The 17,562-nt window shown below is 42.1% G+C and overlaps 2 protein-coding genes across 2 annotated transcripts; both read left to right on the top strand.

The window, feature by feature from the left end:
• Positions 1–296: 296 nt before the first annotated feature.
• Positions 297–1,416, top strand: LOC133564916 (trace amine-associated receptor 13c-like). Its single transcript, XM_061919445.1, has 2 exons — positions 297–469; positions 603–1,416. The coding sequence occupies exons 1-2, from the start codon at positions 297–299 to the stop codon at positions 1,414–1,416; spliced, it is 987 nt and encodes a 328-aa protein (XP_061775429.1).
• A 10,578-nt stretch (positions 1,417–11,994) lies between these two features.
• Positions 11,995–13,116, top strand: LOC133564915 (trace amine-associated receptor 13c-like). The gene is made up of 2 exons (XM_061919444.1): positions 11,995–12,167; positions 12,303–13,116. Exons 1-2 carry the CDS (start codon positions 11,995–11,997, stop codon positions 13,114–13,116), a joined length of 987 nt encoding a protein of 328 aa, XP_061775428.1.
• The last annotated feature ends 4,446 nt before the right edge of the window (positions 13,117–17,562 follow it).

Here is a 17,562-nt window from a genome sequence, read left to right as displayed (position 1 = left end):
CATCTTAATGGAGGGGCGATAGAGAGCGGGGGGTTTCACTTTCGCCTGGGGCGTCAAATAGCCAAAATATGGCCCCGGTTGTATGACACCGCTCCAAATAAGATGTCATTTCATTCAGCTAAGCTAAAAAAATGTTCAACGTCTCAAGGGTAGAGGACCTATCATGATGACATTATCTCAGGCTAAAACTTTGACCCAATAAGGTTTGCTTGGGGGAGGTACAATGGGTTGGACGAAAACATTTGAACACATAAACCACATGTAAAAGATAGGCCATTTGTCTCCTCTTCTTCTCGATGATGGAGGAGTACCAATCAGAGCTCTGCTTTCCACAACTCATCAACATCTCCTGTAAGAAGTCCACGTCTCATTGGTTCGAAGGTGTTCTCTTGAATGTTCTTCTGGTCATCATCTGCATCATCACTGTGGTTCTCAACCTCCTGGTCATCATCTCAATCTCCCACTTCAGGCATACATTTATATTCTGGCATTGCGCAACATTTTTGTCATTTAATCATGGCTGTGGTAGTTGTTGTCTATTTAATTTTTCTATATTCTACTGAGAAATATGTTGTCTGGTTTGTTTTTTATTTCTTCTCCAGGCAGCTTCACACTCCTACCAACCTCCTCCTCCTCTCTCTCGCTGTATCTGACTTTCTGGTGGGCCTTCTGGTGTTACCGATTAAGATCTACATGAGAATACACTGCTGGACTTTTGGTGATGTTCTTTGTTCTCTGTGGTTCTACATGACTGTCTCACTGACTTCCGTATCAGTGGTAAACATGGTGCTGATATCTGCTGACCGTTATGTGGCTATTTGTGATCCTCTGCATTATAACACCAGAGTCACTGTAAAAAAAATTCAACTTTTTGTTTGTCTTTGTTGGTTTTTTGCTTTTTTCCTCTGTAGCATCATTTCGAAGGAAGGTCTGACTCATCCTGGAAAGTCTAATTCCTGCTATGGAGAATGTCTTATTGGTATAGACTTCGAAGGTGGGATTATTGACCTTATTGTGGTATTTATTATACCTCTCAGCATCATCATCACTCTGTACTTGAGAGTGTTTGTGGTCGCTGTGTCTCAGGCCCGAGCCATGCGCTCTCATGTTACATCAGTCAAACCACATTCAGTCGTAGCAAGAGCAAAGAAATCGGAGTTGAAAGCAGCCAGGACTCTTAGTGTCCTTGTCCTTGTCTTCCTCATGTGTCTCTGTCCATATTATATTGTTTCTTTTGCAGGTGACAACAAAATGCTGTCCTCATTTGCAACTTTTTCTCTGTATCTATATGCTTTAAACTCCTTTTTTAACCCGTTAATATATGCTTTGTTCTATCCTTGGTTTAGAAGAGCTATTAAACACATTGTGAGTCTGCACATACTGCAGCCTGGGTCCTGTGGGGACAACATACTATAAGGAGTTTTGACTTTTGAGATGCGTGGAAACAGGTGTACTGTGTCCATGTTTATGGGAAGTGTGTGTGCTCCTGAAAAAGACATGATTTGTTTATTTTTTTTGCAACAGGGACCAGGCTTTGTGTTTTCCCAAGCTTTAAATATGAAAATAAAGAGTTGAGACATAGTGATATTTTAGATTCTATGTTTTCTTACTGTCTTATATATGCTCAAATACTCTGAGGACATGTTTCATTCAAGAATCAAGATGCAAACAACTTTATTAGTCCCTCAAGGGGCAATTCATTTTGAGCAACAGGTTGTAGAGATTCACAAAGCCTACATGGCTCACTATAAATAAAACCTCAATATAAACGAAAACAATACAATACTCAAAAAATGTAAAAGTTAAAAAAATGTAGGAGTTTAAGAGTCTGAGTGCAGAAGGGATGAATGATTTGGAAAAGTGATTTGTTTTACTCAATGGAAGGGCATAACGTTGCCCTGAAGGCAACAGAGAAAATTCCCCCCAAGGACAATGCTCTTTGCTTTAAAAAAGATTTACTGTTTGGAGAAGAAGTTTAAAGGCTACTGAAATTAGATTTTCTTAATTAAACGGGGATAGCAGGTCCATTCTGTGTCATACTTGATAATGTCACAATATTGCCATATTTTTGCTGAAAGGATTTAGTAGAGAACATCAACGATAAAGTTCGCAACTTTCGGTGCTAACAGAAAAGCCCTGCCTCTACCGGAAGTCACAGACGATGACGTCACATGTTTGATGGCTCCTCACATCTTCACATTGTTTTTAATGGGAGCCTCCAACAAAAACAGCTGTTCGGACCGAGAAAACGACAATTTCCCCATTAATTTGAGCGAGGATGAAAGATTCGTGTTTGAGGATATCGATAACGACGGACTAGAAAAAAAACAAAAAACACAAGTTAAAAAAAACAAAAACGCGATTGCATTTGGCCGGGTTCAGATGTTTTTAGACACATTTACTAGGATAATTCTGGGAAATCCCTTATCTTTCTATTGTGTTGCTAGTGTTTTAGTGAGTTTACCAGTACCTGATAGTCGGAGGTGTGTGTCCACGGGTGTGTTGACGCGCAGTGTCTCAGGGAAGTCGACGGCAGCTTTATGGGCGTCACAAGCTCAGCTGATCTCTGGTAAGAAGCGACTTTTTACCACAATTTTCTCACCGACACCTGCTGGTTGACATTCGGTTGGGATCCATGTTCGCTGTGATCCATAGTAAAGTTTCACCTCCGTGAATTTTAAACAAGGAATCACCGTGTGTTTGTGTGGCTAAAAGCTAAAGCTTCCCATCTCCATCTTTCTACTTTGACTTCTCCAACATTGATTGAACAGATTGAAAAGGATTCAGTAACACAGATCTTCAAAATACTGTGTAATTATGCGGTTAAAGCAGACGACTTTTAGCTGTGTGTGTGTGCAGCGCTCATATTTCCTAACAGCCCGTGACGTCAAGCGCACACGTCATCATTACGCGACGTTTTCAAGAAAAAACTCCTGGGAAATTTAAAATTGCAATTTAGTAAACTAAAAAGGCCCTATTGGCATGTGTTGCAATGTTAATATTTCATCATTGATATATAAACTATCAGACTGTGTGGTGGGTAGTAGTGGGTTTCAGTAGGCCTTTAAGTCTCTTAGTTTTACTCTGGTAATCTTAGAGCAAGATTTCAGAATACTAGACAGGCTGTTTCGGTCTTTAACTGAAAGACAGTGAAACCAACAAATAAAAGACAAACACAAAAGACTCTCAATAAATGTTTGATACAAATGACAGAGTGTAACAGGCCTCACATAGAAATAGTTACATTTCCTGAGAAGATAAAGTGTCTGTTGTGCTAGCTTCACTGTAAAATCTGTGTTCATATCAAACTTCAGCTGGTCGTCAAAAAAGGTCCCCACATATTTATGTGATGAAACAATGTCAACTTTTTCGTTGTGTATGATGCACTCTGTAGAAATATATATATATATATATATATATATATATATATATATATATATATATATATATATATATATATATAATGAACAAAGTGCAAAGCCATAGGCTCACTCAATCTCAGTAAATAACTTAAATTTGGAACACAGCATCATCGTTTTCACAACTTTTTGGTTGTTAGAGGTAGAGTGATTTAAAGTAGAAATCTCAATATTTTTTAAAGGCACCAAAAACAGGTCAGGTATTGAGAAACTTACATTTATGAATATAAAACTTAGCCAATAGTATAATGAGGTTGCAAAGGTAAAATTCATTTTCAAAATATTTTTTTCAATACAGTGGAAAACCACATATATATTATTAAATATATATTATTGTTTTAGTTGCTTAAGAGATATTCCTGGCTCTGAATTTGTTCATTGCTATTTTTATGTTTTTGTGCATTACTTGTTGCCGTCATCATTAAACAAACAGGTTACTCATCAGTTACTCAGTACTTGAGTAGTTTTTTCACAACATACTTTTTACTTTTACTCAAGTACAAATTTGGGTGACTACTCCTTACTTTTACTTGAGTAATAATTCTCTAAAGTAACAGTACTCTTACTTGAGTACAATTTCAGGCTACTCTACCCACCTCTGAGAATGGGGTAATGGACTGTCTGACTGTGGCGGTCCGCTTCCTGTATGATCAGTGTCAGACCTTGGTCCACATTTCCGGCAGTAAGTCGGACCCGTTTCCAGTGAGGGTTGGACTCCGCCAAGGCTGCCCTTTGTTACCAATTCTGTTCATAATGTTTATGGACAGAATATTTTAGACGCAGTCAGGGCGTTGAAGGTATCTGGTTTGGTGCCTGCAGGATTCGGTCACTGCTTTTTGCAGAAGATGTGGTCCTGATGGCTTCACCTGGCTAAGATCTTCAGCTCTCACTGGATCGGTTTTCAGCCGAGTGTGAAGCAACTGTGATGGGAAACAGCACCTCCAAGTCCGAGTCCATGGTTCTCACCCGGAAAAGGGTGGAGTGCCATCTCGGTGTTGGGGAGGAGATCTTGCCCCAAGTGGATGAGTTCAAGTACCTCGGAGTCTTGTTCCCGAAGTGAGGGAAGAGTGGATCGTGAGATTGACAGGCGGATCGGTACGGCGTCTTCAGTAATGTGGACGCTGTATCGATCCGTTGTGGTGAAGAAGGGGCTGAGCCGGAAGGCAGAGCTCTCAATTTACCGGTCAATCTATGTTCCCATCCTGACCTATGGTCATGAGCTTTGGGTCATGACCGAAAGGACGAGATCACGGGTACCATCGGCCGAAATGAGCTTCCTCCGCAGGGTGGCGGAGCTCTCCCTTAGAGATAGGGTGAGAAGCTCTGTCATCCGGGAGGAGCTCAAAGTAAAGCCGCTGCTCCTTCACATCGAGAGGAGCCAGATGAGGTGGATCGGGCATCTGGTCAGGATGCCACCCGAGCGCCTCCCTTGGGATGTGTTTCGGTAACGTTTGACCGGTAGGAGGCCACGGGAAAGACCCAGGAATCGTTGGGAAGACTATGTCTCACGGCTGGCCTGGGAAAGCCTTGGGATCCCCCGGGAGGAGCTGGACGAAGTGGCTGGGGAGAGGGAAGTCTGGGCGTCCCTGCTTAGGCTGCCGCCCCCACGACCCGACCTCGGCTAAGCGGAAGAAGATGGATGGATGGTCAGCCATATTTATTCCCTCAATTTTTATGGGATTCCTGTTACCCTCACTACATCCCTGAGAGATAGAGGTCATTGCTTTTATTCAAAGCCTTATCCCGATTACCTCTTTTAGCTTCCCTTATCTTGCTCCTTACCACTCGGTTGATATATTTTCTTTCCTGCATGCTCTGTGTGTAAAAGATGAGTTTCTTCATGTTTATGACACTTTTTAGTTCCTTAGTGACCCACGGTTTGTTGTTGGACAATATAGTAATATCCCTACAGTGAATATTAGAGTCCACACAAAAAGATATATAAAAGGAAACTGTTAATATCCGCTCATTTAAAGGTCTACTGAAACCCACTACTACCGACCATGCAGTCTGACAGTTTATATATCAATGATGAAATATTAACATAGCAACACATGCCAATACAACCTTTTTAGTTTACTAAATTGCAATTTTAAATTTCCCTGCGAGTTTCTTGTTAAAACGTCACGGAATGATGACGTGTACGCGTGACGTCACGGACTGTAAGGAAATATTAGCGCTGCACCACTAGCGGCTAAAAGTCGTCTGCTTTAATCGCATAATTACACAGTATTTTGGACATCTGTGTTGCTGAATTTTTGCAATTTGTTAATTTAATAATGGAGACTATAAAGAACAATGCTGTTGGTGGAAAGCGGTGGATTGCAGCTGCCTTTAACACCGAGACACAGCCGGTGTTTCTTTGTTTGTTGTGAAGCAGAGCGGTCAAGCGAACATGTTTTCTCTACGTCAAATAACATGTTTTTGGATGGGGAAATTGTGATATATAGCTTACCTGAGACATCAGTGGATTATTCGTCGTCCTGCAGCAGCTGTTTAAAAGGCAGCTGTGAGCTTGGCTCCTCGGCTTTTCTCTGAGACACTGCGTGTTCACTGCAGCCATCCGACCTCGAAGTATGTCTTTACAATCTTTAAAATCTCACTAAAACACTATTAAAACAATAAGCAGATAAGGGAACTTCCATAATGATCCTAGTAAATGTGTCCAATTATATCTGAAACGCTCACGTCGCTTTTTAATTTTTTTTTTTTTTTTTTTTCCTAGTCCTTCACTATCAATATCCTAATTCACAAATCTTTCATCCTCGCTCAAATTAATGGGGAAATCGTCGCTTTCTCGGTCCGAATTGCTCTTACTGCTGGTGGCTCCCATTAAAAACAATGTGAATATGTGTGGAACCCTGCAACTCATGACGTCACGTGCACATACTTCCGGTAAAGGCAGGGCTTTTCTATTAGCGACCAAAAGTTGCAGACTTTATCGTCAATGTTCTCTACTAAATCCTTTCAATATCGCGAAATGATCAAGTATGACACATAGAATGGACCTGCTATTCCGGTTTAAATATAAAAATCTCATTTCAGTAGGCCTCTAAATCCCCACATGAATTACAAAACACATCCCAATCTGTCAAATCGAAGCATGCCTTACATGCAATGCAATACTTTCCTCTGTCCAACATCTTACTGTTTTTACTATTTGCACTTGCTTCTTGCAGATTGTTTTATAGATGGGCATCAGCAGGACACTGCTCTGGTAAGATGCTCCAAAGGGAGCCATCTTACCAGAACACTGACCCATTACACAAGTCAATTGTGGAGTTTTTTTAGGGTTGTTGCACAGGTCACATATTGTTTGTAAGTCCCTAGAGTCCTGTTTATCTGACACTGATTAAAATTCCCCAGAATAAATTTGTAACAACGCCAAAAAAACGGAAATGCTGATTATCGGTCCTGCTAGACACCGACCTCTATCTAATAATACAACTGTACCATTTGACAACCAAATAATTAAACAAGGTGACTCGGTAAAAAATCTGGGTATTATCTTGGACCCAACTCTCTCCTTTGAGTCACACATTAAAAGCGTTACTAAAACGGCCTTCTTTCATCTCCGTAATATCGCTGAAATTCGCTCCATTTTTGTCCACTAACGACGCTGAGATCATTATCCATGCGTTTGTTACGTCTCGTCTCGATTACTGTAACGTATTATTTTCGGATCTCCCCATGTCTAGCATTAAATGATTACAGTTGTTACAAAATGCGGCTGCTAGACTTTTGACAAGAACAAGAAAGTTTGATCATATTACACCTATACTGGCTCACCTGCACTGGCTTCCTGTGCACTTAAGATGTGACTTTAAGGTTTTACTACTTGCGTATAAAATACTACACGGTCTTGCTCCATCCTATCTTGCCGATTGTATTGTACCATATGTCCCGGCAAGAAATCTGTGTTCAAAAGACTCTGGTTTATTAGTGATTCCTAAAGCCCCAAAAAAGTCTGGGGGCTATAGAGCGTTTTCCGTTCGGGCTCCAGTACTCTGGAATGCCCTCCTGGTAACAGTTTGAGATGCTACCTCAGTAGAAGCATTTAAGTCTCACCTTAAAACTAATTTGTATACTCTAGCCTTTAAATAGACCTCCTTTTTAGACCAGTTGATCTGCCGCTTCTTTTCTATTCCTCCTCTGTCCCCCCCTCCCTTGTGGAGGGGGTCCGGTCCGATGACCATGGATGAAGTACTGGCTGTCCAGAGTCGAGACCCAGGATGGACCGCTCGCCTGTGTATCAGTTGGGGACATCTCTACGATGCTGATCCGACTCCGCTTGGGATGGTTTCCTGTGGACGGGACTCTCGCTCCTGTCTTGGATCCGCTTGAACTGAACTCTCGCGGCTGTGTTGGAGCCACTATGGATTGAACTTTCACAGTATCATGTTAGACCCGCTCGACATCCATTGCTTGCGGTCCCCTAGAGGGGACCGCAAGCAATGGATGCAAGTCATCATTGTCACTGCCGTCCCACTGGGTGTGAATTCTCCTTGCCCACTGGGTGTGAGTTTTCCTTGCCCTTATGTGGGTTCTTCCGAGGATGTCGTAGTCGTAGTGGTTTGTAAAGTCCTTTGAGACAGTTGTGATTTACGGCTATATAAATAAACATTGATTGATTGATTGATAGCTTCAAGTCAATTGATTACCTCCGCCATATGATGGTTGGCTGCCGGATGCTGACCCTTGGGTGTATGTAGACAAGGGTGAAAAAAAAAGCTGTGGAATCTCCCGTGGAAAGTAAAAAAATTGTGGTTTCATATGAAAACCATTGTATGCAATTCACATCCTCAATGTGAAAGGATTGTTAAATGGATGGTTGAAACCGTATTGTTACAGCAGTTAAAAAGTACAATTAAATTACATTTTCAGCACAAACCCGTTCAAGAACAGACATATAGTTACGGAGTGAACAGAATGGGAACACTGATCGATCTCCCACATGCGCGCCCCCACTGCAAAACAGGAATGACAAATGGTTAACATTGGGGGAAGAGAAGGAGAAAAAAGCAAGTCCCGAACTAAACTCCTTGGGGTAAGGGGCAGTTTAGTTAGAGACCAGGTAAAAACCTCAAGCAAAGCATATATACATATTACGACTTACAACTTCCGACTTGGAACGGCCACTAGGGTCGCTGCTCCGTTTTCCGTTCTACCACATGGGGTGAAGCGTCAAAGGCGTGGCATGTGGGGGCTGGGGTTCGTTTGTGTGCGGCCTTATTTTTCCATGGATGTGTATGTGTGTGTATAAGCCTGCACAGTGACATTGGTGCTCTCGCAATAACAGAGCCAGTCAGTCCAACGAAAGTCACCAAACAACAAGTGTATGTCCATGAGACAGTGAAGGAGTATGTTGTGTCTTTGCTACACTGGCCTGTAGGGGAATCTCGAAGCTAGAACCTTGCTAGATCGCTTGCAGCCAGGGAAAACAATCCAGATTAGATTGTGTTTGAGCGAGCAAACACTGATTTCAACTTTTCACTCTAATTGTTGATTTATGGTTCTCAAATTCATCATACTTCCCCATACAGAGCAGACAGTGTTTCCAAGAGGTTGTCCAATTTGCAATTTAGTCCAAAATCACAGATGTCTGAGTGCCCACAGATTTGCCTGCATTCTCCGATCATTTGTGGCAGCTTTGGGGTACCTGAAGGGCTGCCAACATCTTCCAGCAAAGATTCAGAATGACTGGCATTTAGATCTTTACGAGTTAATTTAGACCAATGTATTTTCCCCACCTCGATGCTATTATCCACAGGCAGCAACACAGGTAAATTGCCTGTGTTTAACACCATGCACAGTGATGTGCGGTCAGGGGAGGCGGGGGAGGCAGTGCCTCACCTGTGATCATGCAAAGAAATAAAATATATAATGATAAAATAATTGTATTTGTTAGCTTCTAATTTTCGCTTAGCTTAACCCATTTGGATTATTTTTTCTTCAAAATCGCTGAATTTTCGCAATGCCTCGTAAACTTCTCTGTCTGCCGTGCGGCCAGAGCGCGTTCTTGTCTGGTGTGTTGCTGAGCGCTCAAAACGGCAGCGAAAAAAGTCTGAGGTGAGGCAAACAGTTCTCGTGTCTCACGATAGGGGCGCTCATGATCGGAGACATACGGTGGCGTAGGCGAGTCAAGTGCCGCAGCGAGTAACATTTTTTGTGTGTTGGTTGAGCCATCAAAACAGCAGTGAAAAAAATCTGAGGTGAGGCAAACAGTTCTCGTGCCTCACAGTAGGGGCGGGGCGGGGCGGGGCGCTCATGATCCCAGACAAACAGTGGCCTCAGCGGGTAAGTGCCGCAGTGACTTATTTTTTCCATCTCGTGCACCACGACTGGGGTATCAGACTGTCTTATTGTGGCGGTCCGCTCCCTGTACGATCAGTGCCAGAGCTTGGTCCGCATTGCCGGCAGTAAGTTGAACACATTTCCAGTGAGGGTTGGACTCAGCCAAGGCTGCCCTTTGTCACCGATTCTGTTCATAACTTTTATGGACAGAATTTCTAGGTGCAGTCAAGGCGTTGAGGGGTTCCGGTTTGGTGACCGCAGGATTAGGTCTCTGCTTTTTGCAGAAGATGTGGTCCTGAGGGCTTCATCTGACCGGGATCTTCAGCTCTCACTGGATCGGTTTGCAGCTGAGTGTGAAGCGACCGGAATGAGAATCCGCACCTCCAAGTCCGAGTCCATGGTTCTCGCCCGGAAAAGGGTGGAATGCCATCTCCGGGTTGGGGAGGAGACCCTGACCCAAGTGGAGGAGTTCAAGTACCTAGGAGGCTTGTTCACGAGTGAGGGAAGAGTGGATCGTGAGATCGACAGGTGGATCGGTGCGGCGTCTTCAGTAATGCGGACGTTGTACCGATCCGTTGTGGTGAGGAAGGAGCTGAGCCGGAAGGCAAAGCTCTCAATTTACCGGTCGATCTACGTTCCCAACCTCACCTATGGTCATGACCCGTCTTGTAACACGGACCTTACGGTCATGACCCAAAGGTCATGACCGTAAGGATAAGATCACGGGTACAAGCGGCCGAAATGAGTTTCCTCCGCCGTGGGGCGGGGCTCTCTCTTAGAGATAGGGTGAGAAGCTCTGAAGACTATATCTCCCGGCTGGCCTGGGAACGCCTCGGGATCCCCCGGGAAGAGCTAGACGAAGTGGCTGGGGAGAGGGAAGTCTGGGTTTCCCTGCTTAGGCTGTTGCCCCCGCGACCCGACCTCGGATAAGCGGAAGAAGATGGATGGATGGCACCACGACTTTCAACATGGATGACTACATTTCCGCACTTAAACAATTTTCTAAAGTGGACTTTCAAGGAAGACCAACGCCGGAGCAGAATGGTTTGTTTCAATCAGCAGGACGGAAAGTTACTCGCTCTTTCCAAACGGAGTCGTATACGTGAAAAGACTGGCTTTGTGGATGTTCTGCAAAAAAACGCCTTTTCTGCTTTCCTTGCCTTCTTTTTTTCAACCTGTGTGGACTCAAATCGGATTTTGTGACCTAAAGAATTTGCAAAGAAGCCTCATCAAACATGAGCGGTCGGCCGCTCATATTAAAAGTTAGATTGCGCTAAAAACGTTTGGGATGACGAGGACTGACTTGGCTTTGGATGAACAGCGGCGACTCAACATCAGTGTCCACAATGCTAAGGTAAAAGAGAACTGAGAGATTTTAAAAGATGTCATCAATGCGACCTTCTCCCTCGCCAAACAGCAGCTCGCATTTTGTGGAAATGATGAGAGTAGGAACTCTGCTAATCGCGGCACCTATGTTGAACTCTTATAAGACCTTTAAAACTGAAGGAAGTGAAGGAAGACTTTTCCCAGAACGTGACGGCTATTTTTACCCAGAAGGACCGGCGCATGGACTTCATGTATAAGGTAAGACGGCGATAACATTATTTTTGTTTCGTTTTTAACGAAATGCACATTTTGTGGCCGACAGTTTGTATGTTTAATGAATGTAGAAATGAAACATAACCCGTACACTGCTGCCAATCAAATGGCAAATAATCTGCACAGAGCGCATACTGTATGTTTGTAAATCTGATTCGGATTATGTCAGTGCCTCACTAGCTATAAACCTCACTGCACGTCAATGACCATGCGAAAAGGAATATGGTCGGTAGTAGCCAGATTTTAATCCATTTTCATCATTGATTGATTGATTGATTGATACTTTTATTAGTAGATTGCACAGTTCAGTACATATTCCGTACAATTGACCACTAAATGGTAAGTTTTTCAACTTGTTTAAGTCGGGGTCCACGTCATCGGGGTCATCTCAATGGAGGGGCGATAGGGGCGGGAAGGTTTCACTCTCGCCTGGGGCGTCAAATGGCCTAAAGATGGCCCTGGTTGTATGACAAAGCTCCAAATAAGATGTCATTTCATTCAGCTAAGCTCAAAGAAATGTTCAACGTCTCAAGGGTAGAGGACTTTGTCATGATGACATTATCTCAGGCTAAAACTTTGACCCAATAAGGTTTGCTTGGGGGAGGTACAATGGGTTGGACGAAAACATTTGAACACATAAACCACATGTAAAAGATAGGTCATGTGTCTCCTCTTCTTCTTGATGATGGAGGAGTACCAATCAGAGCTCTGCTTTCCACAACTCATCAACAACTCTTGTAAGAAGTCCACGTCTCATTGGTTCGAAGGTGTTTTCTTAAATGTTCTTCTGGCCATCATCTGCATCCTCACTGTGGTTCTCAACCTCCTGGTCATCATCTCAATCTCCCACTTCAGGCATACATTTTTATTCTGGCATTGCGCAACATTTTTGTCATTGAATCATGGCTGTAGTAGTTGTTGTTGTCTATTTACTTTTTCTATAATCTACAATGAAATATGTTGTCTGGTTTGTGTTTTCATTCTCTCCAGGCAGCTCCACACTCCTACCAACCTCCTCCTCCTTTCTCTCGCTGTTTCTGACTTTCTGGTGGGCGTTCTGGTGTTACCGATTAAGATCTACATGAGAATATCCTGCTGGACTCTTGGTGATATTCTTTGTTCTCTGTGGTTCTACATGACTGTCTCACTGACTTCTGTCTCAGTAGGAAACATGGTGCTGATATCTGCTGACCGTTATGTGGCTATTTGTGATCCTCTGCATTATAACACCAAAGTCACTGTAAAAAAAGTTCAACTTTTTGTTTGTCTTTGTTGGTTTTTTGCTTTTCTCCTCTGTAGCATCATTTCGAAGGAAGGTCTGACTCATCCTGGAAAGTCAAATTCTTGCTATGGAGAGTGTGTTATTGGTATAGACTTCGAAGGTGGGATTATTGACCTTATTGTGGTATTTATTATACCTCTCAGCATCATCATCACTCTGTACATGAGAGTGTTTGTGGTCGCTGTGTCTCAGGCCCGAGCCATGCGCTCTCATGTTACGTCAGTCAAACCACATTCAGTCGTAGCAAGAGCAAAGAAATCGGAGTTGAAAGCAGCCAGGACTCTTAGTGTCCTTGTCCTTGTCTTCCTCATGTGTCTCTGTCCATATTATAGTGTTTCTCTTGCAGGTGACAACAAAATACTTTTTTCACTTGCAAATTATTTTCAGTATTTATATGATTTAAACTCCTTTTTTAACCCGTTAATATATGCTTTGTTTTATCCCTGGTTTAGAAGAGCTGTTCGACACATTGTCACTCTGCACATACTACAGCCTGGGTCCTGTGGGGACAACATACTTTAAAAAATGGTTTATATATATATATATATATATATATATATATATATATATATATATATATATATATATTCACATATATGTGTGCAAAAAATGATTTATATGCCCACTTTTGCGTAAGGTTTTGCAGAAGTGTGTGTGTGCTTCTGAGAATAACAGTTTTTTAGTTTTTGTGCTCCAGGGACCAGGCTTTGTGTTTTACCAAACTTTACACATGAAAATAAAGTGTTCAGACATATCAATAGTTTATATTCTATATTTTCTTATTGTCTTATATAAGCTCACATTCTCTAAATTGAGGACATGTTTCATTTGAAATCCATAGTTTGCTATTCACATCTGCAATATGACAAGATTGTTGGATGGATGAAAGAAATGGGATTATCACTGCACTTAAAACAGCCATATAATTACAGAGTGGACTTTAAGTGCCTGCTGTTAGGGGTGGGCGATATCGCAAATGTGGGTATCGATACCATTCCGATCCGATACCGGCCAGTATCGCCTATACCGATACCAATACCGATACTGGAAGTGTTGTCATCTGGGGGGGGGGGGGGGGGGGGGGGGGGCTTCGGGGTATCGATACTTTTGAAAAACAAATTTGTATTTTTGCCTTTATTAATTGATTATGATAATAATACAACACAGGACAACGATTTAAGTAAAAAACTAAAATATTTATTACAAAAGTAATATAAATAGCAATAAAGTAATGCAAATAAGGTGCAAACAACTACTGAACCTGGCTTGTCGCCTCAAAACACACAAACACTTAAGGTAAATAACAAAACTCTAGTTATTGAATAAAGTTGTAAACATGAACACAAAACAAAAGAACTGAGTAATTCAAATAAAAAAGTAATAATATCAATTACAAAAAAGTAAGTAGTGCAGATAAGGTGAGAACAAATACTGAACTTGGCTAGTCGCCTCACAACACACAAGAACTTAAGTAAAAAAGAAAACACTAGTTATTAAACAGTTGTAAAAATGAACACAAAACAAAAGAACTCAGAAATTCTTATCGTTATTTTAGTGCAATAAAATACTTTACAGTTTACAACCAAGACATTAAGTCGCACTGGAATTGCACGCGTGTGTGTGTGCGTGTCCGAGTGAACCCCGGAGCGAATTATACTGATGTGTGTGCGCGAACGTTCCAAGCGTCTTGTTAATTGTATTTATTTAATTTTATTTTGGGTTGAAGATGAATTTTTAAAGTGTTTTTAAATCTCAATCGCGACCCATCACTAGGGAAGAGGGTGAAGTGGTGAGGAGCGCTGCGCTGCGCTCACATTTTTTTTTTTTAATCGGAGTGATTCGCTTAATTTGGTAAAGTATCGATACCATCACGCCAGTATCGATACGATACCGATACTCACCAAGTATCGATACTATCGATACTTATAGTATCGATACCAAGTATCGATACCAAGTATCGATACTATCGATACTTGGTGGTCGAGGCTTTTGACCCATACCGAAGGGTGGGGAGCACGACTGCTTTGTAGACCAGGATTTTGGTCTTTGCTTGGAGGTCACGGTTCTCGAAGACTCGCTTCCTCAGCCTTGAGAATGCCCCACTGGCAAGTCTGAGGTGGTGGTGAATTTCCTCGTCAATGACAGTCGAATTTTGTCAATGGAGAGGTTTGGGAGCAGGACAGGGGCACGACTGTTTGGTGGTGGTTGGTGAAGGATTTGGGTTTTCTTTCTATTGATGGCAAGACCAAGCTGTTTGTATGCCTTCACAAAAGCAAACAGAGTGTCCTCTTCTCAGAGGGGTACGAAGGCATTATCGTCTGCATACTGCAGCTCCATGATGGATATGGTGGTGGTTTGACCTTTAGCCCTGAAACGGTTGATGTTGAGGAGTTGACCGTCGGTTCTGTACATTATTTCGACTCCCTGGGGCAGATGTATGTTTGTGAGATGGAGGATAGCAGCAACTTAAATGGAAAATAGTGTTGGAGTGATGACACATCCCTGTTTTACACCTGTGTCTACCCCTAAAGCAGGGGTGTCAAACTCAAATACAGAGTGGGCCAAAATTTAAAACTAAACAAAGCCGCGGGCCAAGGTTGAACAAATTAAACTTTTAATAGGGACTCAAACAAGTTTTGCATTGAACATTGAACAAGCAAGGCTTATATACAGTAACTTTATAGTGACATGCAAAATTGAATTTATAATAATAATAACAATAAATAAATAATATCAATGGCATATCAAATAAACTTTAAATACAAATTGAATGCTTCTTTTCTATTTGCAGCCTTCTGAGGTAACTATCAAAATATATTGTAGTTTCCCGAAAGAGTTAGTGCTGCAAGGGGATCTGGGTATTTGTTCTGTTATGTTTATGTTATGTTACAGTGCAGATGTTCTCCCGAAATGTGTTTGTCCTTCTTGTTTGGTGTGAGTTCCCAGTGTGGCGCATATTTGTAATAGTGTTCAAGTTGTTTATACGGCCACCCCCAGTGTGACCTGTATGGCTGTTGACCAAGTATGCTTGCATTCACTTATGTGTGTGTAATAGCCGCATATATTATGCGAGTGGGCATGGAGGAAATGCGGATGTGACGACAGGTTGTAGAGAATGCTAAAGGCAATGCCTATAAGGCACGCCCTCAATGTCGGCAGAATGCTTGCCCCGGGAGATTTTCGGGAGGGGCACTGAACTTCGGGAGGATTGGCAAGTGTGAGAAATTGCGGTGTTACAGCGGCACCGCTGCTGTGTAATAACGGCGGGCCAGCTGTAATGTTAATTTGATATTGGCTCAAGGGCCAAATTAAATTACACGGCGGGCCAAATTTGGCCCACGGGCCAGAGTTTGACACCCATGCCCTAAAGGGTTCCGTTTCATAGTATACCATAATATGTTACATTAACATACCAGGCACGTTCTCAGTTGGTTATTTATGCGTCATATAACGTGGACTTATTCAAGCCCACATAAACAGCATTACCCGGTCTGCTTACTTTCATCTACGGAACATTAATCGTCTTCGCCCATCCCTTACCCCACATACTGCTGCCATATTAGTCCATAGCCTGGTCACCTCTCGCCTGGAATATTGCAACTCTCTCCTGTTTGGTCTCCCTCACAAGTCACTTCACAACCTTCAGCTTCCCCAGAACTGTGCAGCCCGGATTATTACCAAAACCCCTTCAATCCAGCACATCACCCTTGTTCTGCAGCAACTCAAATGGCTACCCATCAAACATCATATTCACTTTAAAATAATTCTCCTCACTTTCAAAGCTATCCATAACCTCTCTCCATCATATCTCTCTGACCAGATCCATGTCGCCACGCCCTCACGTTCCCTAAGATCCTCTTCATCCATCCATCTCATTGTCCCCTTATTTAAACTGTCCACTATGGGTGCCCGAGCTTTCAGCCGCTCTGCCCCACATCTTTGGAACTCATTACCACAAGACCTTCGCAACTTGGACTCAATATCCCTCTTCAAGTCAAGACTCAAAACACACCTATTCCAGACTGCTTATTCTTTGTAATCATTTTTTATCTTATCTATCTTTGTTGTTGTTTTGATTGTTGTTTTTCTCCAATTTGATTTTATTGTTTTGATCTTGTACATTGTCCTTGAGTGCCCAGAAAGGCGGCTTATAAATAAAATGTATCATTATCATTATTATTATTTAACCTGTTGTTCACTATTCCTTATTTATTTTAAATTGCCTTTCAAATGTCTATTCTTGGTGTTGGGTTTTATCAAATAAATTTCCCCCAAAAATGCGACTTATACTCCAGTGCTGTTGCGATCCGTGACTCAGATCTTCACGTTTGTTTTTTCCATCTTTGTTTCATTCTCTTCTGACCCACTTATTTCCTGTTTAGTCCGTTACCATGGTTACACATTGATTTCACCTGCTCCTCGTTTTCTACACACACCTGGTTCTCCTAGATTACTCCCTATATAAGCTTTCCTCTTTTCTTTGTTCAGTCTGGGTCCATAAATTTGCCTTTGAGCAACAGTATCGACTGACTTCACGTATGTATATTCTCGCTAGCTTTTCACACTAAGCCTTTGTTTTGTTCCAGCTCTCACGCTGATGAATTGTTTTTCCTTTTTGTGTGCCTTCGTGCCAGTCTTAGTTTTTCTGTTTTCTATTCCTAGCTTTTATGATAGCGCCCTTGGTTTATTTTGTCTGTTAGCTCCAGTCTTTTTGTTCGTAGCCTGCTTTTGTTAAGTTTAATAAATCATTTAAACTTACCATTGCTGTGTTCTTGTCGACGCATCCACGGAGGGACAAACTCGGCATTACTTTGTCAATCAGTCACTACAAGTGCGACTTATATATGTTTTTTTTTCCTTCTTTATTATGCATTTTCGGCAGATCCGACTTAAACTCCAGAGCGACTTATACTCCGAAAAATACGGTATACATATTACGACTTACAACTTTAGACTTGGAACGGCCAC

This window comes from Nerophis ophidion, linkage group LG13 (assembly GCF_033978795.1).
Source record: "Nerophis ophidion isolate RoL-2023_Sa linkage group LG13, RoL_Noph_v1.0, whole genome shotgun sequence".
Classification (NCBI taxonomy): domain Eukaryota; kingdom Metazoa; phylum Chordata; class Actinopteri; order Syngnathiformes; family Syngnathidae; genus Nerophis; species Nerophis ophidion.
Note: the sequence above shows the minus strand (reverse complement) of the source record. Positions and strands in the feature narration are given on the sequence as shown.

What these genes read in the sequence shown, in the direction of transcription:
- LOC133564916 (XM_061919445.1), top strand. Translation starts at nt 297, where the DNA reads ATGATGGAGGAGTACCAATCAGAGCTCTGCTTTCCACAACTCATCAAC. An exon ending in ATCTCAATCTCCCACTTCAG is followed by an intron (nt 470 to 602) that starts GCATACATTTAT and finishes TTTCTTCTCCAG; the next exon opens with GCAGCTTCACACTCCTACCA.
- LOC133564915 (XM_061919444.1), top strand. Translation starts at nt 11,995, where the DNA reads ATGATGGAGGAGTACCAATCAGAGCTCTGCTTTCCACAACTCATCAAC. An exon ending in ATCTCAATCTCCCACTTCAG is followed by an intron (nt 12,168 to 12,302) that starts GCATACATTTTT and finishes CATTCTCTCCAG; the next exon opens with GCAGCTCCACACTCCTACCA.